This window comes from Rhinoderma darwinii, chromosome 5, assembly GCF_050947455.1.
Source record: "Rhinoderma darwinii isolate aRhiDar2 chromosome 5, aRhiDar2.hap1, whole genome shotgun sequence".
Taxonomy (NCBI): Eukaryota; Metazoa; Chordata; class Amphibia; order Anura; family Rhinodermatidae; genus Rhinoderma; species Rhinoderma darwinii.
In genome coordinates, this window is record NC_134691.1 from 342562200 (window position 1) to 342589938 (window position 27739).

General features: G+C 49.1%; 1 protein-coding gene across 3 annotated transcripts in view; it reads right to left on the reverse strand.

Moving 5' to 3' along the window:
• Positions 1 to 1168: 1168 nt before the first annotated feature.
• Positions 1169 to 27739, reverse strand: part of SMARCC1 (SWI/SNF related BAF chromatin remodeling complex subunit C1) — a 28833-nt gene continuing 2262 nt past the window's right edge. Inside the window, exons 2-28 of one of the 3 annotated variants that reach the window (XM_075827895.1) lie at positions 24841 to 24960; positions 24476 to 24561; positions 23528 to 23609; positions 22979 to 23071; positions 22827 to 22896; positions 22151 to 22220; positions 18010 to 18085; positions 17806 to 17931; positions 17400 to 17515; positions 14297 to 14421; positions 14158 to 14217; positions 13948 to 13985; positions 12922 to 13043; positions 12761 to 12832; positions 12478 to 12591; positions 11991 to 12144; positions 11806 to 11919; positions 11646 to 11705; positions 11314 to 11572; positions 10870 to 11031; positions 10184 to 10245; positions 9665 to 9782; positions 9379 to 9524; positions 6694 to 6828; positions 5646 to 5943; positions 3551 to 3718; positions 1169 to 2942 (exon numbers count right to left, since the gene is read on the reverse strand). In XM_075827895.1, coding sequence (XP_075684010.1) covers positions 2848 to 2942; positions 3551 to 3718; positions 5646 to 5943; positions 6694 to 6828; positions 9379 to 9524; positions 9665 to 9782; positions 10184 to 10245; positions 10870 to 11031; positions 11314 to 11572; positions 11646 to 11705; positions 11806 to 11919; positions 11991 to 12144; positions 12478 to 12591; positions 12761 to 12832; positions 12922 to 13043; positions 13948 to 13985; positions 14158 to 14217; positions 14297 to 14421; positions 17400 to 17515; positions 17806 to 17931; positions 18010 to 18085; positions 22151 to 22220; positions 22827 to 22896; positions 22979 to 23071; positions 23528 to 23609; positions 24476 to 24561; positions 24841 to 24960 — 3141 coding nt within the window. In that variant the 3' untranslated portion in view covers positions 1169 to 2847. Of the gene's footprint in view, positions 2943 to 3544; positions 3719 to 5645; positions 5944 to 6693; positions 6829 to 9378; positions 9525 to 9664; positions 9783 to 10183; positions 10246 to 10869; positions 11032 to 11313; positions 11573 to 11645; positions 11706 to 11805; positions 11920 to 11990; positions 12145 to 12477; positions 12592 to 12760; positions 12833 to 12921; positions 13044 to 13947; positions 13986 to 14157; positions 14218 to 14296; positions 14422 to 17399; positions 17516 to 17805; positions 17932 to 18009; positions 18086 to 22150; positions 22221 to 22826; positions 22897 to 22978; positions 23072 to 23527; positions 23610 to 24475; positions 24562 to 24840; positions 24961 to 27739 lie in introns of all 3 variants that reach the window. The other 2 variants (XM_075827896.1, XM_075827897.1) reach the window with 2 other exon arrangements.

Here is a 27739-nt window from a genome sequence, read left to right on the forward strand (position 1 = left end):
ACAGGGAGAAGCGGCGCGGTCTATCACCTACTGTCAATAGTGTCATCTTATTTGCTTCAGCCGGTCACCTTTCATTGTAACGCCGCCCCCTGACAATGAGCAGACCGCCGCCGCCGCCCCCTGACAATGAGCAGACCGCCGCCGCCCCCTGACAATGAGCAGACCGCCGCCGCCCCCTGACAATGAGCAGACCGCCGCCCCCTGACAATGAGCAGACCGCCGCCGCCCCCTGACAATGAGCAGACCGCCGCCCCCTGACAATGAGCAGACCGCCGCCGCCGCCCCCTGACAATGAGCAGGCCGCCGCCCCCTGACAATGAGCAGACCGCCGCCGCCCCCTGACAATGAGCAGACCGCCGCCCCCTGACAATGAGCAGACCGCCGCCTCCGGGATCACAGCACACGGTAAAGAGTGACAGGAAGAGTTAGCCTATTGTGAGACTCAGGTCAGAGTGAAAATGGTAAAAGTTCACATCATGACGTCGGAGAATAAATACAAGTTGAACTTTACTTACAGTTAACAAGCGGTAATTTTCTGATAAGATTCCCTGTAACGCTCGGTCCAGCAAGCAACAAGATACAGCCGCCATCTTTACCCGCTGTGGAGCCATCAGTTAGTCACAGAGTCACTCAGACTTCATAGAAATGCATAGCCCCTGCACTCTGGTTTTTATTTTACTATAGTGCCTGATCAACCTCCAATACGACTGTCCGGTTCAACAATGTCCTGTCCACTAACACGGGCTGGCCTTCAGGGCTGAGCTATGAATCAAGTCTAAAATCCTTAAAGGAATTGTACAGGATTGGAAAACATGGCTGCTTTGAAAAACCACGCCACAGTTGTCTATGGGTTAGTCCTGGTATTGCAGCAGAGCTCAATTGAGCTGCAATACCACACACAACCTGTGGACAGGGGTGGTGCCGTTTCAGAGAGAAAGCCGCCATGTTTTTCTAACCCTGGACGACCCTTCAGTAGATTGTTACAAAGTCGATAAGTCTCCCGCGCTGCGTAACTGGACAAGTTTGCCATTCAGGACTATGAGAAAGCTGGATGACGAGACATTAAGAACACAGGAAATATTGGGGGTCACCCAGCTTTCCTATATAACCGACAATTTTACAAAATTTACAAAATATTAAAAAATAAATAAAAATCAGCACAAGAAAATTTCTACAAAAGAAACCGTATTTTATTTAACAAATCTCAGCGGCTGAACGTCAGGATCCGGGTCATCGAACACGTCCGACAAGTTGGCTTAAAAACAAACGCAGCGAGCGACAAGTTTATTACGTCTGGGGAGGGGCAGAGGGGGAGGGGCAGGGGCAGAGACAGAGGGGCAGAGACAGAGGGGGAGGGGCAGAGACAGAGGGGGAGGGGCAGAGACAGAGGGGGAGGGGCAGAGACAGAGGGGGAGGGGCAGAGACAGAGGGGGAGGGGCAGAGACAGAGGGGCAGAGACAGAGGGGGAGGGGCACGCTCCAAGATTAAATCACTAAAGTGTTCACTTCGGCCGAGTCCAGGAGGAAAAAATAAAACCGGATATTGATGCAGAACAGAGAGAAAACAGAAACTGAAGGAAAGACGGGAAGAAAAGTGCAAGCAGTAGTGTAGAGGAGGTATAAGGAGCAACGCTCTGCAGATCTCACTAGGCACAGACAGATCATTACTACGTCCTCAGGAGCGCAGCAGCTCCGCTCGTGTCACAGGTAAAATCTGTAACTTCATTCATCTTGTACTGATCCAGAGTTACATCTCGTCTTCTACTCCAGTTACATCCAGAGCTGCATTCACAGTTCTGCTACACTGTGCTGACTGCACTCTAAACAGATTAGACGAGAGCTCACAACACACTGAGCTGCATTGTGGAAGATGTAGCATTCTCTATACCAGACTACTGCACAATGGTTGGTATGAACTATACGTCTCCCCGAATGCAATACAGCAGGTGATGCTCTGTCCAGACACTAATCCATTAGGGCAAAATGTTTGCTCCTGGGCAGCAGAACCTAAGAAGAATCCTGGAGAATTATAAATGTATCTCTGGAGGTGACTGGAGAACAAACAAAACCTGATGTAATGGAAGATTAGTGACTGCAGCTTTGGAGGTGACTGGAGTACAAGATATGATGTACCTCCATTTATAGGATATATAGGAGTTCCTTAATGAAGAGGAGATGTACCCAGGCTGCAGAGGACAAACATCAATAGTATTTACGGACAACCATGTTCCTACCGTCTCCTCACCCCAAAATTATTCTCCCCTAAATACCCCAGAGAACACACATCAGCTGCCCGGCAGAGGTAGATTTCTGACTAAGACATTATATATATTTACGTCTCCCCCTTTCCAGCCGCTGGATCGGGCGACAATTAAAACAAACTACAATTAGCGTCCATTTATTGACCAGGCTCTAAACGCTGCCCCCTGGTGGACAAAGAACCGACAAGTACCATGAAACACCCCAGCCCAGCAGAACAGCGCACCACCGGTTTACTCATGACGTTTTATTACAAATAAAAATGGGGGAGGGGAAAAAAAAAAAGGAAATGAACATTAAACATGCAACAAATCCTGGAGCACGACCTGAAAAATGCCACAAATACGGAAACGAAAAACCCGGCCCATTGTCATAAAAAAAACTGGGGGTGATCAACAGGATTCGGTGGCAGGTGAAGAAAAAACAACCCCCTGACGGATCGCTGCTGTGCCGGCGCGTTGTCCAATAAATACTAGAGCGTGAGCGCGCACGCCGCCCCTCATTGGTCAGAGCCGGATGTTACACAAATGAACCTTTAAAGTAAAACCACGTCACTCAGACTAGAGATGCGGGGAGATCGCCGACCCTTCTATGGCGCAGACGATGCCGGAGGCACCATGGGGGGTGGAGTTGGTCCATCGCTGGGTGGAGGTGGCGGCTGCTGCTGCGGGGGAGGGGTTGGGTCTGCGAGGAGAAGACAATATAGTTTAGTAATCTTAAGATCTAACAGAAGAACAAAACGTGCCGTGTAAAAGCGCCAGAGAGCGCAGGTGGCGTAATATGACCGCAAGGCCGTACCACCTTCCGAGGAGGACACTGCTCCGCGTCACCAGACCGCAGGTGGAGCAGCCCTTACAGCAGGTGGAGCGGCCCTTACAGCAGGTGGAGCGGCCCTTACAGCAGGTGGAGCGGCCCTTACAGCAGGTGGAGCGGCCCTTACAGCAGGTGGAGCGGCCCTTACAGCAGGTGGAGCGGCCCTTACAGCAGGTGGAGCGGCCCTTACAGCAGGTGGAGCGGCCCTTACAGCAGGTGGAGCGGCCCTTACAGCAGGTGGAGCGGCCCTTACAGCAGGTGGAGCGCTTCACTATGGTCCATGATTTATATCAAACACCCAGTGACCAGTCCGCTGTTTTACTCCCATTTCAGCACTACTGGGGGGGGGGGGGGTGTCTAGCCGCGAGCGGGCACCACTGATCGGAGGCCCCTCCTGTTGCGCGGGCTCGGAGGGCAGGAGATGCAGTGTACTAGGTTCTATAATGTGTGTGTATTGCGGGTTAAGAGCTTACACATGCCATTTGGAGCCATAGGTGGTCGTGGTCCCATCATGCCGCTTGGCATCGGGGGCATCGCTGACTGAGGAGGGGGTGCAGGGTGAGGCGGTCCGGCTGGATGCATGTTCGGCATTATCCGTCCAGGCATAGGTGGTCCGGACAACACGGAGCTTGGTCCGGGCATCTGACCTGCAAGAGTTAAAGGAACAGTGTCATCACAATTTTTTTTTTTATATGTTAAAGATGTTAGTGCTTTATTAAAAACGTTTGGATTCATTTGTGTGTTTGTGTTTTACTTTTTCTTATTTTTACACTTTTTCTTCCCTATGGGGGCTGCCATTTTTTTTTTCCATTTCTGTATGTGTCGATTAACGACACATACAGACATGGAATACGGCAGCCACAGTCCCATAGGGACTGCGAACGGGGCCCGTTCCATCCACTAACATGTACGCCGTCTGTGTGGGAACTGCGCATGCGCCGCTCCCACACAGTCCAATTTGAAATGCGCGCCGTCCGGCGCCATTTTTCTGTGGACCGGAAGTCGCGGCCGGACAGTAAGATTACTACTTCCGGTCGCGGCTTCCGGACTTGTGCACTTGGACCAGCGGCAGCAGACGGAGCGGACGGGCTGGAGGGAGCCGCGGCGGCAGGAGCAGGTAAGAGATTTCTATGTATGTTCGTGTTTCAGTGTGTTTACTACGGTATGTAAACCTTCTACACTGTGTGTTAGCTCAAAAAATGGCGACACACAGTGTAGGAGGTTAGACCGTTCAATCCCCTCGTTTCTCCCGGCACTAGCCAGGATAAAGGAGGGGGGGATTCTCAGAGCTCACTAGAGCGAGTGCTTTTTACCCAATTTTGCAGCATAAAGCAATGTGGTTGCTTTACCACATGCAATGCTGCAATTTTGGGAATGGCTCCATCTAGTGACCAGTGCTGGGAAATATTATAAATTAGAATCTAATTTATAATATTTCCTGACTCGTGAAAAAAAATAAAAAAAATTTGAACAATGTTTAATCACCCACACACTAACTGTTTAACTAAAAAAAACAAAACATGTTTTTCTGGCAACACATTCCCTTTAAAGGACGAGACCGAAGATTAGACAAACGAAACTTCAGCAGCAAAAAAGAAGAAAAGCCAGGAGATCCAAACCCCAAGATCAGGAGAACCCCTCAATCACCCGAGCCACCACCTACAGCAACGTGCACACACCACCAATGAAGAGAGAGAGACGGAGAAATGAAGACGGAGCGGGATGTGGAGCCACACAAGGTGACGACACCGCAGCTGACATGTGGACGTGTCATAAGAATCTCTCAGTAGTGCAGCCTCAGGATTTGGGCCTAAAAATTCAAGCAATCAGACCTCTGCCTCCACATCTCTAACCCCCTATTAGACATACAATGTATAACTCCCATCATCCCGGATGCTCTTCATTTTGAAGGAAACCGAACCCAGAAAAGAATGGGGAACTCCATGCAGGTGCGGCCCCCGGTCTAACGCCGGTCCCCAGGGCGGACTATGGGGAAATATAATGAATATTGAAGGACACTGAGAAAAGTCTAACATTACGGTGCCTGACACTGCTACAAGGGCCCAGGTATAAGACCCCCCCCCCCCCCCTAGGGTGAACGAATAAGGGGGGTCTTACCACCATGCATAATAATCCTGAGAGTAACCCACATACTGAATGATTTCTATTTAAAGGGGTTGTGTAGGATAAGAAAAACACAGCCGCTTTCTTATAGAAACAGCGCCACACCTGTCCATGGGTAGTGTCCGGTATTACAGCTGAGATACATATAAGTGAATGGAGCTAAACTGCAATACCACACACAACCTGAGGACATGTGCAGCGCTGTTTCTGGAAGACAGCGGCCATGTTTTTCTAACCCTGGACAAGCAGCATGTCCGGCCAGCACTATGAGAGCGATGACCGCCACAATCCTCAGTGTGAATAGAACGTAATGTTCCCTCCGAGTCTCTAAAGCCAGAAACGTTTCACAATCTGAGGGAGGAACAAAAAAAATAAAAGTAAAGAAGAGAAAGAAGCTGAAGACGTGGCGTGCTCTGCGCGACCCCCCACACGTCACACGCTCAGACTTACCCCAACCCTGCGTATGCCCAGAATACATGCCTGGCTGTGGCGGGTGGGCAGGGGGCATCTGCTGGTGTACACCATATGGAGGGGGCTGTGATGGCGGCTGCTGTTGCTGGTGACCCATTATTCCAGGGTGGGTAGGGGGTATGTGGCCCATTGCAGGTGCCGGGGGGGCGGCGGGGTGTTGAGCGTTCTGTCCGTGCTGCTGCTCCATTTGCTGCCGCGCCCTCATCTCTGCGTATTTCAGCTGCTCCATGTGGAAGTTCTGTCGCTCGGTGAGGAGCTGCTGCCGCTGCTGTTCCAGCTGAAACGGGAGGACGGACACCAGGGTCATCAAAAACGGAACGGTCATAAAACATTATCTGGAGACTGTCGGGTCTATTAGAAGTAAAGCGGGGCCCCCCCTATGTCTCCTTACTTTTGCCTTCCCTCTCAGACATAGAACCTGCAGCTGCATCCCCCTCCCCCCGCCTGACTTTGCTGTATTACTCTGGATGGATTTCTTTGGTGACTGAGGTTTGTGAACATTTATATAGAGGCTGTAGGAAGGCCAGAAAAGGGGGAGGTGCAGGCGGCAGGAGGGTGAGGGGGATGATACGGTTACATAGGCGAGAACATACGGCGCAATTACCAAGTCCTTTGGCGGCTCCTTCCGCAATGTAACCTCAATCTATAAACACAACGCGACGACTTCTAGTCTGTGGTGAAGTTGAGTGGCTGAGGATTCTCCAGCGCAGCGCCGGACGTCACCAGACATTTCATGTGAGCGCCGCTCCAGGGCAGGGGAACTGCGGTTTGTCAGGAGCAATCAGAAGAATGACAGACAGGGCAGATAATGGTCTGGGAGCCCCGGAGTCCGGGGTCAGTAATCTAAAGCAGAGGTAACGCAGGGCGACAGTGGAGGACGGGAGCCATTGAAAACGGCACAGACGGGTCTGAGAGCGCTGACGGCATCGGGATGATATACATGGCGACTGATATTCGGCTTCTGTAGAGTCTGTGACCTGCAGTAATAGCCGACCCTCCCCCATCACGGACACGAGAGATCACTCACCGCTTCCTTTTCCCGGTCCATGATGGTTTCCAGTTCCTCAAAATGGCGCAGCTTAATCTCCAGTTTCTTCATCTGCGTCTCCACCAGCAGCGCAACCAGCGACTTTATTTTACGTTCCTCCACAGCGGCCAGGTGCTGGCAATAGGGAAAACAACAAATTATAATAGTGGACAAACCCTCTACAGGACGCCCAGACCCCAACGCTAATTGTACCCAACTAGTCCCAGGCCAGATCTAACTCTGACCACCATTACAGTTCACATATTGACTAAGGTCCCATGCCCAGGACCGTGCATTTGTGTCCGCAATTGCAGATAGTATAGGGCACATTATATCCTATGGGCCAATGCACACGAGCGTGGTTTCCATGAATTGCCCGGAGCCCACACGGCAAGAAAATTAGGACGTCATTTTACGGGACGCATTTGCGGTCCGGGCTCATTAAACTCGTGTGTGCCCGGTCCGTGATTATGGACGGTCTAAGGATGGCACTCCCCGGGCTGTCCGTGCCGTAATAACGGACCGTGTACACAGCTACAGCCGAGTGCATTATGCCCAACGCTAATAACTGTGTACATACATTACATTACTTATCCTGTACTGATCCTTGGTTATATCCTGTATTATACTCCAGAGCTGCACTCACTATTCTGCTGGTGGAGTCACTGTGTACATACATTACATTACTTATCCTGTACTGATCCTGAGTTACACCCTGTATTATACTCCAGAGCTGCACTCACTATTCTGCTGGTGGAGTCACTGTATACAAACATTACATTACTTATCCTGTACTGATCCTGGGTTACATCCTGTATTATACTCCAGAGCTGCACTCACTATTCTGCTGGTGGAGTCACTGTGTACATACATTACTTATCCTGTACTGATCCTGAGTTATATCCTGTATTATACTCCAGAGCTGCACTCACTATTCTGCTGGTGGAGTCACTGCATACATTACATTACTTATCCTGTACGGATCCTGAGTTACATCCTGTATTATACTCCAGAGCTGTACTCACTATTCTGCTGGTGGAGTCACTGTGTACATACATTACATTACTTATCCTGTACTGATCCTGAGTTACATCCTGTATTATACTCCAGAGCTGCACTCACTATTCTGCTGGTGGAGTCACTGTGTACATACATTACATTACTTATCCTGTACTGATCCTTGGTTATATCCTGTATTATACTCCAGAGCTGCACTCACTATTCTGCTGGTGGAGTCACTGTGTACATACATTACATTACTTATCCTGTACTGATCCTGAGTTACATCCTGTATTATACTCCAGAGCTGCACTCACTATTCTGCTGGTGGAGTCACTGTGTACATACATTACATTACTTATCCTGTACTGATCCTGAGTTACATCCTGTATTATACTCCAGAGCTGCACTCACTATTCTGCTGGTGGTGTCACTGTGTACATACATTACATTACTTATCCTGTACTGATCCTGAGTTACACCCTGTATTATACTCCAGAGCTGTACTCACTATTCTGCTGGTGGAGTCACTGTGTACATACATTACATTACTTATCCTGTACTGATCCTGGGTTACATCCTGTATTATACTCCAGAGCTGCACTCACTATTCTGCTGGTGGAGTCACTGTGTACATACATTACTTATCCTGTACTGATCCTGAGTTATATCCTGTATTATACTCCAGAGCTGCACTCACTATTCTGCTGGTGGAGTCACTGTGTACATACATTACATTACTTATCCTGTACTGATCCTGAGTTATATCATGTATTATACTCCAGAGCTGCACTCACTATTCTGCTGGTGGAGTCACTGCATACATTACATTACTTATCCTGTACGGATCCTGAGTTACATCCTGTATTATACTCCAGAGCTGCACTCACTATTCTGCTGGTGGAGTCACTGTGTACATACATTACATTACTTACCCTGTACTGATCCTGAGTTACACCCTGTATTATACACCAGAGCTGCGCTCACTATTCTGCTGGTGGAGTCACTGTGTACATACATTACTTATCCTGTACTGATCCTGAGTTATATCCTGTATTATACTCCAGAGCTGCACTCACTATTCTGCTGGTGGAGTTACTGTGTACATACATTACATTACTTATCCTGTACCGATCCTGAGTTACATCCTGTATTATACTCCAGAGCTGCCCTCACTATTCTGCTGGTGGAGTCACTGTGTACATACATTACATTAATTATCCTGTACTGATCCTGAGTTACATCCTGTATTATACTCCAGAGCTGCACGCACTATTCTGCTGGTGGAGTCACTGTGTACATACATTACATTACTTATCCTGTACTGATCCTGAGTTATATCCTGTATTCTACTCCAGAGCTGCACTCACTATTCTGCTGGTGGAGTCACTGTGTACATACATTACATTACTTATCCTGTACTGATCCTGAGTTACATCCTGTATTATACTCCAGAGCTGCACTCACTATTCTGCTGGTGGAGTCACTGTGTACATACATTACTGATCCTGAGTTACACCTGTATTATACTCCTGTATACTGTACTATAATAACTATCTGTAGCATTCCACTCTGTATGGGTAGATCACATAGTGGACGCTCTATGGACATAGTGACGTGCACATATGTAGACAGTGTACGGGGATCATCACTGATATATTTGGAGGCTTTATTGTGTGACTTTACCTTGGCTTTGGTGGCTGCAGATGCCAGCGCGGCCGCGGCTGCCATAGCGACGTTGCTCTCATTCATATCGTTCTCCATTTTCTTTTTCACGGGGTCGGACTCCTTGATCGAGTCGGCATTCTCTTTAGTTTCCTCGCTTTCTTCCTCTGCAAGGTGCAACAAACTCATGAGATTTATAATCATCGCATAAGATCCATTATACTGCAGATTAAATAGACACCGATGTAAACTGAACTACAGAGCGCCCAGAATACGGCCATGACGCGTGCAGCGCATTGCACCTCACCTGTCTTCTCCTCCGGCGCCGCCTCGCCCCCCTCCTCCTCCTCCGGTTTCTTCTCTGCGGAGGATTCCGGCTTCTCACAAGACTCCGTTTCACTTTCCTTCTCGCTCTTCACTTCAGTCTAGGAACAGGTAAGACACCGGTTGGTAACTCGCTCTGTCTGGATGCCATGCTGTTAAAGGGGCTCAGGGCTTTATTAAATAGCTGCGCCCATAGGCCCCAATTGACAACTTTGCCACACCCCAGATGTTACTTTATTGCATCAATAGCAGAAATGGATGGATGAGGGCAGATGCAGGGGACCAGGGGCTATCCTGGCATAGATTGCGCCCACAGAAGAGACGTTCAGCTCTATAGGATGCAGGTGATTGAAATATGCGCCCCTGATCACAGCCTATTGGACAGCATTTTAATGGAGCACCGAACCCCCTCCATGACTAAGCCACATGTCCCCTCCTCCAACAAAACAAATTCCCTTCAGAAATGAGGTTGTCTAGAGGATTTAAGGAGTTTGACACTCACTTTTTCTGGCTGAGGGGCTTCCGGGGTCTCAGTTTCCATCTTCTCCTCTTCTGGAGGTTCACCTTTACAAAAGAAGAGGTTGGATTATTACCCATGAAATACAATAACCAGATTACTACACCACCAATGTAAGGAAACAGACGGTATAAATCTATCATTTACAGATAATGCTGGATTTACGCACGCTCAATAGTTCAGACTTTCAAGTCCACTGATTGTTTAGGAAGTTGCGCACTTGAATACGTAAAGTTTAATAGTTTGGCTTCAAATGAAAAAAAAAAAACTTGTAGTACTAATATTAACCACATGGTGGCAGCACAAGTGTCGCACCAGTGAAGCCTGGAGTCATACCCCATCAGGAGAGTCTTAGGCTGGGTTCACACTGAGCATTTGCAGGCAGAAAAATCTGATATTGACCTGCCTGCACACTTTGCGCCATTTTTCGGCCACGAACAAAAAACGCAGCGAAAACCGCTTTTCTGCCTACCATTGTTGTCAGCGAGAGGTCAGAGATGAAAACACTTCGCTTTTTTTTCCTGCGAGTGGAAAAACGCCTCCGATTGAAATCAATGGGAGCGATTTTGCCCGTTTTCCGACGTGGATCGGCGTAAAAAAAATAAAAAATAACCCGCAGTGTGAACTAGGCCTTACACTGCATTGTATAGGATATAAATCAGCCCACTTACTGGATTTCTCTGCTTCCTCGGTGGCAGTCCCAGCTATGCAGCTGCTTTCCAGTCCATAGGAAGGATCCACTTTGCCTAGAGCCTTGGCGGCTTCTTGGACCTTCTTGATGTGCGCCTCCACCAGCTCCAGGGGAACCTCTTCACGCACCCGGGAGAATTCCTCTAAGAATACAAGGGAGACACATGAGCTCAATCATTGTATTATACGTCATGCTTCATTCCTGCTCTAAGCCTGTCCAACTGACAAGTGCATGGTTCGTTACAGTGCATCAGATCAGTCTTCTAAAAACCCATCAGCATCACTTAGTGGGTTTTTAGCATCATGATGTAGCCAATGTTTCTATTCACTGACAGCAAGCAGTGCAGAAACCGCAGAATGATATATAATACAGAGATTCTGCTTTATAACCGCTAATCCCGTTAAAGGGACACTGCGATAATTACCTAGAGCAGCTTTAGCGGCGGCGGCAGCCACTCTGGGATCTACCACCGAGGCCAGGAAGGCGACTGTGCTCATGACTGGGTTGCCGGACTGGCTGAAGGGGACCGGCTGATAGGCCAGAGGCCCAAGGGAAGAGTCAGAGTTTTCGAGGTACGGGTCTTCTATGGGGAGTCGGAGGAAGTGAAGGATGCATTCGTCCTGGGTGCGGCTGCCAACATGCTCTGACACCTTGTTCCAGTCGTCCTTGTACATTTCCAGCGCCTGTGAATGAGAGGGACAAGTGTCGGCACCGACCTGACGGACGTCACAGCAGCCCAGACGTGTCACTACTCACCTCTAAGAGCAGCAACGTCTCCTGCTCCGTCCATTCCCTCCCGGCGCTCGCAGATTTGCTCTGCCAAGTAAAGACACCTCATAAGTCCCGGTCAGTACCAGCCTCAATCACTGCCCACACGACACTCGCTGCCCAAGGGAAAAAACGCCCAAACTCCTACCTTGGCCAAAGTCTTCTTGGAGAAAATGTCCGTCCTGAGGCCGAAGTTCTGGAGATCGCTCGGCTTGTCTTTGTTTTTCTCTGGGAAATTCAACATCTGCTGAGCAGACGGCACCTGGAGGTACGAGACAAGTCGTCAGCACCCCGACCCCTCATGTGTAAGGCCCTGAGGAAGACGCGTCCTACCTGCGGGGTCCTCATGTGAAGGGGCACCAGACCAGATGGGGTGTCAGCCAGCACGTTAAAATGGGGTGTTGGGGGCGGCCCCATTGCCATAGGCCGTGAGTCTGCGTCCACCTGATAATTCACAAGCCCCCACTGCTCCAAAAAGGCGTGGACCCTAATATGGTGGGGAAACAAGAAGCAATTGTAGGAGACGTTGACACACACACACACAGAAACAGACTGAACGTAGAGGTGGCCACGATGTCCGCAGCGCCACCATCCTGCTCTAGATGAGCTGCACGGAGCCAGCGCGCGCAGCGTCCACGTGCGGCCCCCCCAACCCTACAGGTCATTCTCCCTTTGGAAGCTGCCGCCTCACCAGGGTCTCAACAAAGGCGTCCAGTCCCGCGGCTTCCAGACATTTATCCCGTGGCTACGCCAGACGGGAATAACCCTTTAGAATCTGAATATAACCCCTTGAGCGTCCTGTGCGAGCCGCACGTCTCACCTCATGACGGCACAGACGTCTCCGGTTAGGTTCCTCCGGCACGCGGTGCTGGTGAGATACTCTTGAGGGTTCAGCCGGTACGTGTCTATGATAAAGTTGCGGTAAGCCAAGTATCTATAGTAAGAGAAGACCAAGTCAATAATGGAACCGCCACAAAGATCCCTACCGATCCCTCCGGTCCCAAAAACCCAGCACTGGATCACAGCCGCCATCTTCATCCCCCTGGAAGTCAAAGCCGGCCCATAAAGCAGCACAAAACACGTCACCGGACGTCCTCACTTACATTTCCGGAGTCTTGGATTTATTTTTCCCATTGAAGAATTCTGGAAGCGCCCGGCGTTCAATGACGTGAATACTGGAAGAGACGAGAGATTGACGTGACCGCCGTGTATAAAGGAGACGCCGTGAGCTGCGCCAAACCAGCGCCTATGGCCTGATCGTCACCTGTTATAGTCAAACCACGCGGCGTAGCTGGGAATGATGATGTGATTCGTCTGCTCCGTCACGTTATCTTCCCCGTTGTCAATCATCCGGCTCTGGTCTCCTCGACTGGGATCTTCATCTTCCTGAAACCGCACAAAACAACGAGACTCAATCACCGGGATCCAGATCAGCGCGTGACACGACGGCGGAAAAACTCGGTGCAGATTCAGAATATATATCTTTATAGGGCTCAGAGCAACAACTTCTCTTTACACAGCCATAGTTACCCAATAACATCCTGCCGGTGGTCACCACAAACATGGGGGCGCAGGGATTACTAGGATCACGCAGCTGGAATATTATAATGTAACTATGGGAGCTGTATATATATATCCCTATGTAGGGAGCTCCCCCTAGTGATGGCTTCAGGTAGTAGATCATGTAACACTATAGGCGCTGTATATATATAGTGAGCTCCCCCTAGTGGTGGCTGCAGGCAGCAGAATGTTATCATGTAACTCTATGGGAGCTGTATACATCTGTATGTAGAGCTCCCCCTAGTGGTAGCTGCAGGTAGTCAAATATTCGTCATATTACCACGTGGCTATGTGCAGGGGATTTGGAACTATCAGAAAAATAACATTTACCTTAAAGTCAACATGGAGCATTTGATAGATGTATAGATTGGATGGTGGGAGTCATTATCGTGTGCGATCACTGTAGTTCAGTGCGTTGGTGAATACTAATGCCATGAACTATAAGGGTACGTGCACGCGGCTTATTTTCTGCCATTTTTCGGCCCGTAAAAAAATAGAAGCAGAACGCCTGCAAACATCTGCCCATTGATTTCAAGGGGACATACGGCGTTCTGTTCCGATTGGCAGTTTTTTTCTGCGGCCGTTTTTAAACGGCCACATAAAAAAAAAAACGCCTGCGAAAAAGAAGACGACGAGCATGTCACTACTTCAGCCGTTTTTAGAGATTGTAAAAAAAAAAATGAAGACATGACGTCCATGGCCGCTCTACACGAAGTCCATCTGTTCTCACCTTCCCACTTGCAGCGACCGCTTCCTCCTCCTGCTCATCTGCAAAAGAAATGTGAAAATAAAAACGGCGCAGAATATTTACACTGCAGAGATACGTTTTGCGGTAACTTTTAGAAAGGTTCCTGATACCCCCCCCTCCCCCGGGATCACTGGGGGCTGTACATCGGGAGAGAAGACCATAGCCGGAGGTCGTCGTGTGCCGGAGACTCACCTAAATCGGCCACCACGCCCCCCTTCACCGGGGTGTGCTCACTGTCCTTCTTTGGATTCACTAGACAGAAAAATCCGTCAGTAAGAAGCCGCACAGCAGGAAGAAACCGTAAAACATCAGACTAGTAGATAGACGTTACCATTTTTTGGGAGGATGACCTCCTCCATGTTGGGGACCGGCGTCGGGTCCTCCATGTCCTTCGTCAGATCCTCCTGCTCGTCCTCCTCCTTTTGCCATTTTCGCTTGGTATAAAATCCTCCTTGGCTAAAGAGAATCAACAGTTTACAATTAGGTTTTAATCGGAATAGACCTTAAAAGTCCCCAAATCCTGAATGAGGTCGTCCCCGTCTTGGGCAAATAAAGCTCAACCCTTGTAGAATAAAAAGTTCAGCAACTTAATAGACTTTGAATCCATCACCATTTTAAAGATCTCCGCTTTCGGTCAGTGAAGGGAAACATTGTTTACATTCAGAAGCCAAAAACCTGTCGTGACCTTATACTTCTCACAGCTGAGAGTTTGTTACAATTATATGCATCCTAGATAATGCACAGTGCGCTAAACAGCCCGGACTGATACATTGTTACGATGGATCAGCGAAGATACAACGTAGCAGTCTGGAGTGGAAAACTGTCAGGTCATCAACGGGAAGATTCCAGCACTAGAAATGTACGGCGCGTGACACGGAGAGGTGTAACTGGGAAAAAACAAGCGACCAATCACAGGTCAGCGCAATCACGTGCCATCCATAGCGACGTCACAACGGCAGCCTACGATCAGCGAGTGACAGCATGGCCACTTATACGAGCACAATCCAGCCCTGATCAGCGTGCCGCTCCGTGACTGGGAGTAGTACAAGGCTACGGGTCCCCCCCCTCCACGATCTCACCCCCCCCTCCTCCTCCTCTACGATCTCACCCCCCCCTCCTCCTCCTCTACGATCTCACCCCCCCCTCCTCCTCCTCTACGATCTCACCCCCCCTCCTCTACGATCTCACCCCCCCTCCTCTACGATCTCACCCCCCCCTCCTCCTCCTCTACGATCTCACCCCCCCCTCCTCCTCTACGATCTCACCCCCCCCTCCTCCTCTACGATCTCACCCCCTCCTCCTCCTCTACGATCTCACCCCCCCCTCCTCCTCCTCTACGATCTCACCCCCCCCTCCTCCTCCTCTACGATCTCACCCCCCCTCCTCTACGATCTCACCCCCCCTCCTCTACGATCTCACCCCCCCTCCTCCTCCTCTACGATCTCACCCCCCCTCCTCCTCCTCTACGATCTCACCCCCCCTCCTCCTCCTCTACGATCTCACCCCCCCTCCTCCTCCTCTACGATCTCACCCCCCCTCCTCCTCCTCTACGATCTCACCCCCCCTCCTCCTCCTCTACGATCTCACCCCCCCTCCTCCTCCTCTACGATCTCACCCCCCCTCCTCCTCCTCTACGATCTCACCCCCCCTCCTCCTCCTCTACGATCTCACCCCCCCTCCTCCTCCTCTACGATCTCACCCCCCCTCCTCCTCCTCTACGATCTCACCCCCCCTCCTCCTCCTCTACGATCTCACCCCCCCTCCTCCTCCTCTACGATCTCACCCCCCCTCCTCCTCCTCTACGATCTCACCCCCCCTCCTCCTCCTCTACGATCTCACCCCCCCTCCTCCTCCTCTACGATCTCACCCCCCCTCCTCCTCCTCTACGATCTCACCCCCCCTCCTCCTCCTCTACGATCTCACCCCCCCTCCTCCTCCTCTACGATCTCACCCCCCCTCCTCCTCCTCTACGATCTCACCCCCCCTCCTCCTCCTCTACGATCTCACCCCCCCTCCTCCTCCTCTACGATCTCACCCCCCCTCCTCCTCCTCTACGATCTCACCCCCCCTCCTCCTCCTCTACGATCTCACCCCCCCTCCTCCTCCTCTACGATCTCACCCCCCCTCCTCCTCCTCTACGATCTCACCCCCCCTCCTCCTCCTCTACGATCTCACCCCCCCTCCTCCTCCTCTACGATCTCACCCCCCCTCCTCCTCCTCTACGATCTCACCCCCCCTCCTCCTCCTCTACGATCTCACCCCCCCTCCTCCTCCTCTACGATCTCACCCCCCCTCCTCCTCCTCTACGATCTCACCCCCCCTCCTCCTCCTCTACGATCTCACCCCCCCTCCTCCTCCTCTACGATCTCACCCCCCCTCCTCCTCCTCTACGATCTCACCCCCCCTCCTCCTCCTCTACGATCTCACCCCCCCTCCTCCTCCTCTACGATCTCACCCCCCCTCCTCCTCCTCTACGATCTCACCCCCCCTCCTCCTCCTCTACGATCTCACCCCCCCTCCTCCTCCTCTACGATCTCACCCCCCCTCCTCCTCCTCTACGATCTCACCCCCCCTCCTCCTCCTCTACGATCTCACCCCCCCTCCTCCTCCTCTACGATCTCACCCCCCCTCCTCCTCCTCTACGATCTCACCCCCCCTCCTCCTCCTCTACGATCTCACCCCCCCTCCTCCTCCTCTACGATCTCACCCCCCCTCCTCCTCCTCTACGATCTCACCCCCCCTCCTCCTCCTCTACGATCTCACCCCCCCTCCTCCTCTACGATCTCACCCCCCCTCCTCCTCTACGATCTCACCCCCCCTCCTCCTCTACGATCTCACCCCCCCTCCTCCTCTACGATCTCACCCCCCCTCCTCCTCTACGATCTCACCCCCCCTCCTCCTCTACGATCTCACCCCCCCTCCTCCTCTACGATCTCACCCCCCCTCCTCCTCTACGATCTCACCCCCCCTCCTCCTCTACGATCTCACCCCCCCTCCTCCTCCTCCACGATCTCACCCCCCCTCCTCCTCCTCCTCTACGATCTCACCCCCCCTCCTCCTCCTCTACGATCTCACCCCCCCTCCTCCTCCTCTACGATCTCACCCCCCCTCCTCCTCCTCTACGATCTCACCCCCCCTCCTCCTCCTCTACGATCTCACCCCCCCTCCTCCTCCTCTACGATCTCACCCCCCCTCCTCCTCCTCTACGATCTCACCCCCCTCCTCCTCCACGATCTCACCCCCCCTCCTCCTCTACGATCTCACCCCCCCTCCTCCTCCTCCTCTACGATCTCACCCCCCTCCTCCTCCTCCTCTACGATCTCACCCCCCTCCTCCTCCTCCTCTATGATCTCACCCGCCTTCCTCCTCTATCATCTCACCCCCCCCCTCCTCCTCTATGATCTCACCCCCCCCCTCCTCCTCTATGATCTCACCCCTTTTTTCCAGGCTTCTTGCGGGATTCAGAAGGAGTCTGTGGAGATGGAGAGCGCTTCCTTTTCTTGGCACTACCCGCGGACCTCCGGTCTTTCCTCTCTGGGCTCCGCGCAGCCTGAAACACAATGAATATCGGAGTGTAACCCCCAACAGCAACACCTACAGCAGATGATGGGTATTACAGATAAAGTTGTCCAGACATTAGGATATATTATATGTTGGTAAATTGTCAGCCAATTCTGGTGAATTTATGACCATCTAATGTGTAAGGGGCAGCCCATCACTCCCCTATAGACCATCGCTTCCCCTGGAGATAAGCGGCGTGAACTCAGCTGCTGCGTTATGTGTAGGGTCTTAATACTGGTCATGACGTCATGTGGTCGGGGCTCTCAGGCCGCTCCATACCTCGTCACTCTTCAGGGAAATCCTCTGCCGGAAGACGGTCACCTTCTTACTCTCGTCGATCTCGTAGTCCTCCTCGTTCATCCACTCGTTAAACACGTCGCTGTCCAGCAGCCATTTGGCATGAACCTGAAATAACGGAAGGTTTGCGGATTACGGGGCGTTCAGCGGCTTCAGAATCAGAGATCAGCGTCATAAATCACTCACTTTCCACGGCTTCTCAGCAATTGGAGGATCCTCAATATCCACATCCAGATCTGTAGCCGGAATCCAGGAATCGTAGCTGTGGAAACCGAAAAGCGGTCAGTCAGCGAGCGTGGTGGGTCGGGCTAAGCATCAAAAGATCTTTGCTTGTTGTCAGTGACTGGAAACATTCACATTTTACATCCAGAGACTGAAAACCTGTCCTGATCTAGTCCTGCTCACACAGCTGATGGGTTTGTTACAATCCTCTGTGAGGTAAAAAAAAAAACAATAAACCTGCTGTACTCGACTCCATTAAAACACCCTCAGCTGTGTGAGCAGGACTAGAGAACAGGACAGATTCTGGGCCTCAATGTAAACAATAGGTATTGATTGGTTTGCAGGAAATGGGTAATTCTTGCAGGTTTTTTTCAGGGAGCGGCGCAACGCGGACAATCTGCAGAACTGTCATTTAACTCCTTCCCGACATCCGCCGTATATATACGGCACACACCGGGTGGGGGAATATGGAGCGGGTTCACGGGCGGAGTCCGCACCATAGAGCGAGTGTGTCGGCTGTGTGTTACAGCCGACACTTCCGGGTTACGAGCGAGATCGCGCTTTAGCGCGTTCTCGCTTGTTTAACCTGTTAAAATGCCGCGTTCAATAGAGATCGCAGCATTTAAATGACTAAAAACAGGGGGCGACCCCCTGTAACGTCTCATCGGCACCCCCGCGGCGAGATCGGGTGGAGCCGTTGGTTCACACGGCTGCCTGGGGGTCTGACGAAGTCCCCCAGGTCTGCCATCTTGGTACTCCTATGAAGCTCTGCCTCCGGCCTGTCAGAATCACGATATGCTGCAATACATTAGTGTTGCAGTATATCGTGCAAGCGATCTAACGATCGCTGGTTGAAGTCCCCTAGGGGGGAGGGGGACTAATAAAAAAATTAAAAAAAAAAAAAAAAAAAAGTTAAAAGTTCAAAAAACCCCCCTTTCCCCCTAAGGCATAGTAAAAAATTAAATAAACATAATTGGTATCGCCGCGTCCGTAAAAGTCTGAACTATCACAATATATCATTATTTAACCCGCACGGTGAACGCCGTAAAAAAAAAAAAAAGGTAAAACGACAGAATCTCTATTTTTTGGTCACCTCGTCTCCTACAAAAAAATTAAATAAAAAGTGATCAAACCGTCGCATGTTCCCCAAAATGGTATTATTAAAAACTACAGCTTATCCCGCAAAAAAATAAGCCTCATACCGCGTAATCGACAGAAAAATAAAGAAGTTACGGCGCTCTGAATTTGGCGACAAAATAAATGTTCTTTTTTACATTTAGGTTTTTACTTGTAAAAGTAGTAAAATATAGAAAAAACGATATATATTTGGTATCAGCGTAATCGTACTGACCTGCAGAATAAAGTTAACATGTTGTTTTAATTGTACAGTGAATTCCGTAAAAATGGCACGCAAAGAACTATGGCGGAATCGCTGTTTTTTTCATTTTCTACCCCACAAATAATTTTTTCCTGTTTCCTAGTACATTATATGGCACAAAAAATGGTGCTACGAAAAACAAACTCGTCCCGCAAAAATCAAGCCTTCATAGTACTATATAGACAGAAAAATAAAGACGTTATGGCTTCTGGAATGTGGGGGGGGGGGGGGGGACGGGGACGGGACGAAAATCTGAAAAAGGGCTGCGGCGTGAAAGGGTTAAAGGGAAGGAGTCACAAATTATTTTTTTTTATATGTTATTGCTTTTAGTATGTCATTAAAAGAAATGTTATTTATTTGTATTGTACTTTTTTCTTCTCTAACCCCTTAATGACCGCCGATACTCCTTTTTACGGCGGTCATTAGTGGGCTTTATTCTAGAGCGCCGCCAAACTACGTCGCTGCTGTAGAATAAAGTAAACAGAGCAGGGAGCCGTGAAATCTCCCTGCTCTCGGCTGTCAGATGTAGCTGAGGGCTGGGGGCGTCCCTGCTCTGCCGGGTGAGATCGATATTAGTATCGATCTCACCCGTTTAACCCTTCAGATGCGGTGCGCAATAGCGAGCGCCGCATCTGAGTGGTTTTGGAGAGAGGGAGGAGCTCCCTCTCATCTCACTGACACCCGGCGATAAAATCGCCGAGTGTCTGTGTCTTCTATGTCTAATAAAGGCCCCCAGGTCTGCCTGCAGCGAATGCCTGCTAGATCATGCCGCAGGCATGACCTAGCAGATGCCTGTCCGTTTTAAACGGACAGGCAGTAATACACTGCAATACAAAAGTATTGCAGTGTATTATCATAGCGATCGGAGGATAGTGAAGTCCCCTAGTGGGACTAGTAAAAAAGTATAATAAAAAATAAAAAAAAAAGTGAAACAAAAAAAATTAAAAACCCACTTTTTCCCCTTACAAACTGCTTTACTATTTAAAAAAAACTACAATAAAGCAAAAAAGTTACACATATTTGGTATCGCCGCGTCCGTAACGACCCCGACTATAAAGCTGTTACATTATTTAACCCGCACGGTGAACGCCGTAAAAAATAAAATAAAAAACAATGGAAAAATTGCTGTTTTCTGTTAATCCTGACTTAAAAAAAATGTGATAAAAAGTGATCAAAAAGTCGCATCTACTCTCAAATGGTACCAATAAAAACTGCAAGTCGTCCCGCAAAAAACAAGACCTTATACAGCTATGCCGACGCAAAAATAAAAAAGTTACAGCTCTTCGAATGTGACAATGGAAAAATGTAAAAAATGGCTTGGACATTAGGGCCCAGAATGCAAGCAGGGGGAAGGGGTTAAGGGGGCTGCCATTTTTTTTTCCATCTCTGTATGTGTCGATTAACGACACATACAGAGATGGAATACGGCACATACATCCCCATAGAGAATGCGAACGGGAGCCGTCCCATTCACTATAGCGTACACCGTCTGTGTGGGAACGGGGCATGCGCCGCTCCCACACAGTCTAAAAGGAAGGTCTTCGGCAGAGCGACATCCGGCGCCATTTTCATGTGGACCGGAAGCCGCGGCCGGACAGTAAGAGGACTACTTCCGGTTGCGGCTTCCGTCCATATGTTCAGAAGCAGGGACTAGGAACGGACGGAGCGGAGGCAGCGGCAGGAGCAGGTAAGTTACGTCTGTGTTTGTTCGTGTTTTACTGTGTGATTACCACTGTATCTAATCCTCCTACACTGTGCATTCACTCAAAAAATGGCAGCACACAGTGTAGGAGGTTTGAACATTCAATCCCCTCCTTTCTCCTGGCACTTGTTTGAGGACACTAGAGCGAGTGTCTCTTCTACAATTTTGCAGCATAAAGCAATGAGGTTGCTTTACCACATGCCAATGCTGCAATTTTGGGAATTGCTCCCTCTAGTGGCCAGCACATGGAAATGCTATAAATTAGAGTCTAATTTATATTTCCTGACTTGTGAAAAAATTAGAACAATGTCTAATCATGTATATACTAACAGTTGAACAAAAAAAAAAAATATATAAATATATTTTTCTAGCGACACATTCCCTTTAAAGAGAACCTTTCCCCTGCCCATACAGGTGCAGCATGTAATGAGCAGTGCTTAACAAACCCTGGGGCACTTTCCTTTTTTTCTCTACCCTCCTCTGTTATCTAGATATCGGTGCGGTTATATTTGGCGTCCAATATTTAAATAACCCCCTTAAGTGTCAATGGGGAGTGTTACTAGGGCTGTGACAATCCAATCAGCTACGGACAGTATCACAGCAAGAGCAAGGATAGAGGATAGAGTGTGTGCGCGCTCTCTTCAGCTCTCGGCAAACAAGGACAAGACTGATCGCTCACGAGAGATCAGTCTTGTACTTGTGGGGCGTGTAACAGCAAGGGGGCGTGTAACAGCAAGGGGGCGTGTCTCTGCTACAGACAGTGCAAGAGCTGAAGAGGAGTGCGCAAGCGAACTCTCCAGCTCTTGCAATATTGGGCACCAAATAGAACGGCACCGATATCTAAATAACGGAGGCGGGTAGAATTTTTTTTTTTTTTTTTTTTTTTAAAGTGCCCCAGGGTTTGTGCAGCCCTCCCCATTAGATGCTGCACCCGTACAGGGAGGTGAAAGGTTCTCTTTAAGCGTTTGCCTAATGCAAGGAAAGCAGCAGCAGAGATCCTATACATTATATAAGTGCAGCCTCACCTGTCCGGGTGATAACCCCAATGCACAAGAACTTGTTTATCCTTCTTCACAACGGGTCTCAGCCACTCATCTGAAAAGTGAATCAACGTGAACACAGAAATTATTACATTTTATTTTGTAAACACGTCACTAAAAGAAAACTCCACCGGGAAATACCCCCAAATAATCCCAGCAGATCCTCCTCTTCTGCAATCAAAACTGAGGCACATCGAAGATTTTTTTAAATCTATTTCTCAGGTTCCTTTTCACAAACCAGATAAGATCTGCCTGACTGTAAGGCAACTGGCTGCAGCAGGAGCCCTTCCCCACTGCTCAAAGAAACCAGGAACATTAAGCCCGGTTTCCATAGCAAAGTCATGCTCCCACAGCCTCACTAACAAAAAAACAATATATATATTCTATCTAGAACCAGACAGGATTGGGTTGTGTCCGGTCAGATCAAGAAAGTCTTTATATACATGAGAAAGAAGCCGCTCCCTGAAAAGCTGAGAACAAGCAAAGGAGCACGACACGTCCAACCTCCGAGCACTGCCGAGGAAGGACGAAGCAATAGAGGTAAACTCACTGGCACGTGTAGGGTGCTCTATTCTGCCCCCAAGACCCCCCCAGTAGCCGCAGACATGTAAGAGATCTTTATATCCTCCCTCCGCCTGCGCGGGGACAGACGTTTTCTTACCGTCATCCAGTGAGGTAGGCACGGGGTACACGTGGTGCGAGGCTTTAGCTTTCTCTTCTGTGATTGTACCCTAAAACACAGGGAAACCCAATGAGCACGTATCTTATTGTAAGGAGATGGATGCCAGCTGCCGCCATGACTCCGCCGCTCACCTGATGGCGCTTGACGATGTCCTTCAGCTTATTGGCCAGCTTCAGTTCTATTTCGGGGACGAGGTAGACGGTCGGTCGGGTCAGACAGTTGTTCTATAAAGAGGTAAAACCCAACGACATCAATAAACGAATGAGAAAAACGAGCCCGACCAGGAGGGGCCGGGATGTGATGGAGGTTCATCTACAAATAACGGAAACTACGTATAATCCGGCATTAAAGGGACCCAAGAGGTGACGTCACAGAGGAGAACATACGACTAGCTTGTCAGGGGAAAGAACCCCCCGTTCTGTGCCGGATGAGCAGACTTTCTAGATTATCAGATGGCAGATTAAAGGAAACTCCCTGTAAAAGCTTTTTAATAGATGGATCGATCACCAGGAGCCGTTTACGGCAGAATTTTGGTTTGTTTTTTCCCCGATTAATTGGCCAGCCCTAATTAAGACCCACATTCTGCATTATATAATGTACTGATAAACTATATGAGGGGAAATGAGGATCAAATACAAAACTACACAGCACGGACGCCAGAGAAGGAAGCGCAGCCCCACCTGCATCAGTGTTTTCTCAATAGCCATGAACATCTCCACGTTCCGATCCATCCTTGATGGATTCTGCAAATCAAACCTCCTCCTGCGGAAGCGAAAACAGAGGTCACCGGCAGCCACAACGTACCCAATATATCTGTATAACATCAATGACACCCGCAGACAATATGAGCAGAACTCAACAACCATCACATAGCGGATGACCATTATACAGCTCACAGCCAGAAATATTCTACAGAATACAGACTACATTACTGACCGAGCTACATCCTGTATTATACTCCAGAGCTGCACTCACTATTCTGCTGGTGGAGTCACTGTGTACATACATTACATTACTTATCCTGTACTGATCCCGAGTTATATCCTGTATTATACTCCAGAGCTGCACTCACTATTCTGCTGGTGGAGTCACTGTGTACATAGATTACATTACTTATCCTGTACTGATCCTGAGTTATATCCTGTATTATACTCCAGAGCTGTACTCACTATTCTGCTGGAGGAGTCACTGTGTACATACATTACATTACTTATCCTGTACTGATCCGGAGTTACATCCTGTATTATACTCCAGAGCTGCACTCACTATTCTGCTGGTGGAGTCACTGTGTACATACATTACATTACTTACCCTGTACTGATCCTGAGTTATATCCTGTATTATACTCCAGAGCTGCACTCACTATTCTGCTGGTGGAGTCACTGTGTACATACATTACATTACTTATCCTGTACTGATCCTGAGTTACAGCCTGTATTATACCCCAGAGCTGCACTCACTATTCTGCTGCTGGAGACACTGTACATACATTAGTATGTATAACTCTGGCTGTAGCTCAGGGTCAGTACAGAAGTCACTTAGTAAATACTTCACACTTAGATTAATTCTACACAGGAGTATTAGGGCACAAGCTATAAAGACTGAGTAGGCAGATTAGGAATTCTTACCATCCCTGGTCACTGCGGTGCTTGTACGCAGCCCCTAGTATGTGAGACAGGGCACCGCCTGCTTTAAAATCCAAGAAGCACTTAATCTGCAAGAGACGGGATTACCCAAAAGTCATGACAATTTTAAAACATTATCACGCAGGTCGCGCATCGCCGGGGGAATGACAGGGCCACGCACTGGTGATGCTCGCTGGCTCCAGCAGGGTAGAGGTTAATGATACATACGGCAGATTCCGCACTGTACGTTTTATCTGGAACTAGGAGGTGTAGATATATTGGGGACGGGACCCCCTAAATGATATACCCCGGCATTGTGGGTATAATCGGGGTGAAGGCTCTAGGGTGGTCGTTGACCGGACACTCACAGGCAGTTTGGTGAAGGCCGGGTTGGTGACGTGTCGTCCGAACGCATCTTCCTGGAACTGCAGGAGTTGGGAGACCAGAACAGCCAGGGATTTATTGGTCGGAGAATCGGCCTGCACATACTGCGGAGAGAAGACAAAGGGTTAACAAGAACTACAACCACCAGCGTACTCTAAGGCCACGTTCAGACAGGACACATTCATTCCAGAGGTCACTAAGTTCTGCATCTATTTAATAGGGCTTGAATTTAAATTCCTGAACTTTCTCAAGATCTCTGCTTGCAGCCAGTGAGTTTACCATTCTTATTTTCAATCCTGATAAAACACAGCGGAGGCCGCGTTCACATTGCGTTTGTTTCTTTCCTCCAGATACGTCTCCTGATGGACACCTGAGGCGCCGTCAGGACCCATAATTGCTTGCGTGCGGCTTCATCACGGTGTCCCTTGTTTGACAAACATTTTGTCAGACGTTTTCACCAGATCTGCGACGGAGGCGCCTAACGAACGTGAAGCTAGCCCGAGGACGTTACAGTGAGAACAAGACTCTACGGCCCGGCCTCCAGACTGACACAATGTAACAAACTATCAAACCCGGGGACTTGTGCTGTTGATGGATTTAGCCTCCTGACGACCGCCGTTAAGTTAAAAGTTACACATATTTGGTATCGCCGCGTCCGTAACGACACCGACTATAAAGCTATTATGTTATTTAACCCCCTCGGCGAACGCTGTCAAAAATAAAACAAAAAACAATGCCAGAATTGCTGTTTTCTGTTCATCCTGCCTCCAAAAATCTGTGATAAAAAGCGATCAGAAAGTCGCATCTACGCCAAAACGGTACCGATAGAAACTACAAGTCGTCCCGCAAAAAAAAGCCCTTATACAGCTGAAATCAGCGGAATAAAAAAAAAAAAAAAAAGTTAAGGCTCTTCAAATATGGAGACACAAAAAAACAATTTGGAGAAAAAAAAAAAAAAAAAAAAACTTTACGTTTTACTACTTTTACACAGTAAACTATATACACTTGGTATCGTCGCAATCGTAACGACCTGCTGAATAAAGTTATTTATACCACGCGGTAAACGGCGTAAACTAAAGCCGCAAAAAAAGGGTGGTGAAATTGCTATGTTTTTTTCTATTACGCCCCGAAAAAAGTTAATCAATAAATGAATGATGTCCCCCAAAACGGTGCAATTAAAAAATACAACTAATCCCGCAAAAAAAAGTTATAGCTTTTGGAATGAGACGATGGAAAAACGTAAAAAAATTGCTTGGTCATTAATGGGTTACATTTTTAAAAAAAACCCTCAACTGGATTAGAAATTCTGTGCTTTTGAGTCCACAGCTCTGACACCGTCCGAAGCGTCTCCATGGTAACAGCCGCGTAGTCTGAACCTGCAGTCATGCGTTTCTCCCGCGCTCTCGTCTCGCTAATCCACTAACCGTAAAGCCCGATTCACACGAACGGGTCTATTTTGTGTCCGCAAAAAACGCAGCGTTTTTCCCTCTGTTGGGGTATGTTCACACAGCCTGTAGTCAGCCGTAAGCGTCTAGAAAAACGGCTAAAAATACTGAGGCCAAGCGCCCGTTTTCCGTGTGAACAGACGCTTACGGTTCCGTGCGTCCTCAGTTTTTCAGGTCCGTGTCGGCGCACATCGTTTTATTTTTTTCTCTGCATTTCTATAGCAACGGGTGCGAGAATCACGGACAAGACACGGAAGACGTCCGTGATTCTCCGGCCCCCATTGACTTTAATGGGCAACAAGGTTTGCAAAAAACGCACCAAGTGAGGACACGCAGTGAGTTTCACGCAACGGAAATACGCTACGTGAAAAATCACGCACTCCGGTAAAACACGGACCTATGTGATTCAAGGGGGCCGTTCATGCGTAGCGCAAATACTGTCGATTTTCCGCAACGGATTTCAGTGCGGAATGTCGGCAGCAGCAAAGTGGATGAGATTTGAACAAATCTCCACCCGCTGCGTAAATGAGGAAAAACGCTCAGAAATCGACCCGCGGTGCCTTTTTTTAAAATGCGCAGCCTGTCAATTGTATTTGTGTAATCGCCACTTATTTGTTGTGGGTTTTCCCCATTGAATTCAATATGGAGGTAAAACCCCCAACAAATAGCAGGTCGGGATTTTTGCGGCGGAAAAACCTGTGATTCCGCCGGAAAAATCGAAACTCAGAAAAACTTTTAAATCTAAGGGTCTGTTCACACACGACTAAAAAGTCTGAAAATACAGAGCGGTCTTCAAGTGAAAACCGCTCCTGATTTTCAGACGTTTTTGAAGCCACTCGCGATTTTTGCTGCGTTTTTTTACGGCCGTTTTTCAATATAGTATAAAAAAAACAGCTCCAAAGACATCCCAAGAAGTGTCCGGCCCTTTTTCGCGGCCATTTTTCAAAACGGCCGCGTAAAAAAACGGCCCATGGGAACATAATGCAGTTTTTCCCATTGATTTCGATGGGCAGATGTTTGGGCGCGTTCTGCTTCTGATTTTTCCGCCGTGTGAACATACCCTGACACTTCCCCAGAACTCTTCTCCGGTGTCCAGGCCGGACCTCCTGAGAGGACGTGTCAGCCCATGTGACCACTGCAGCCAATCACAGACTGTTGCGGTCACACGGGATAAAATGTCACCCCAGGAGGCGGGGCTGCAGGACGTCAGGGGGACGCGTCGCCACGGCTACAGAGGTGTTTGTTTGTTTTTTTTAATCTATGTTTTCCACAGCGGAAATTCCGGACAAAAAAAAAACTGCACTACAATTTGCTGCGGTTTTTCAGCTGGAATTCCCTGCGGCGCCCGGGGAGGATACGCGGTGTATCTGCCCTGTGTGAACACGGCCTTGGAGAGCAGACTGATGGATGAGTTGCAGAAGCGTTCACACCCCAAGTC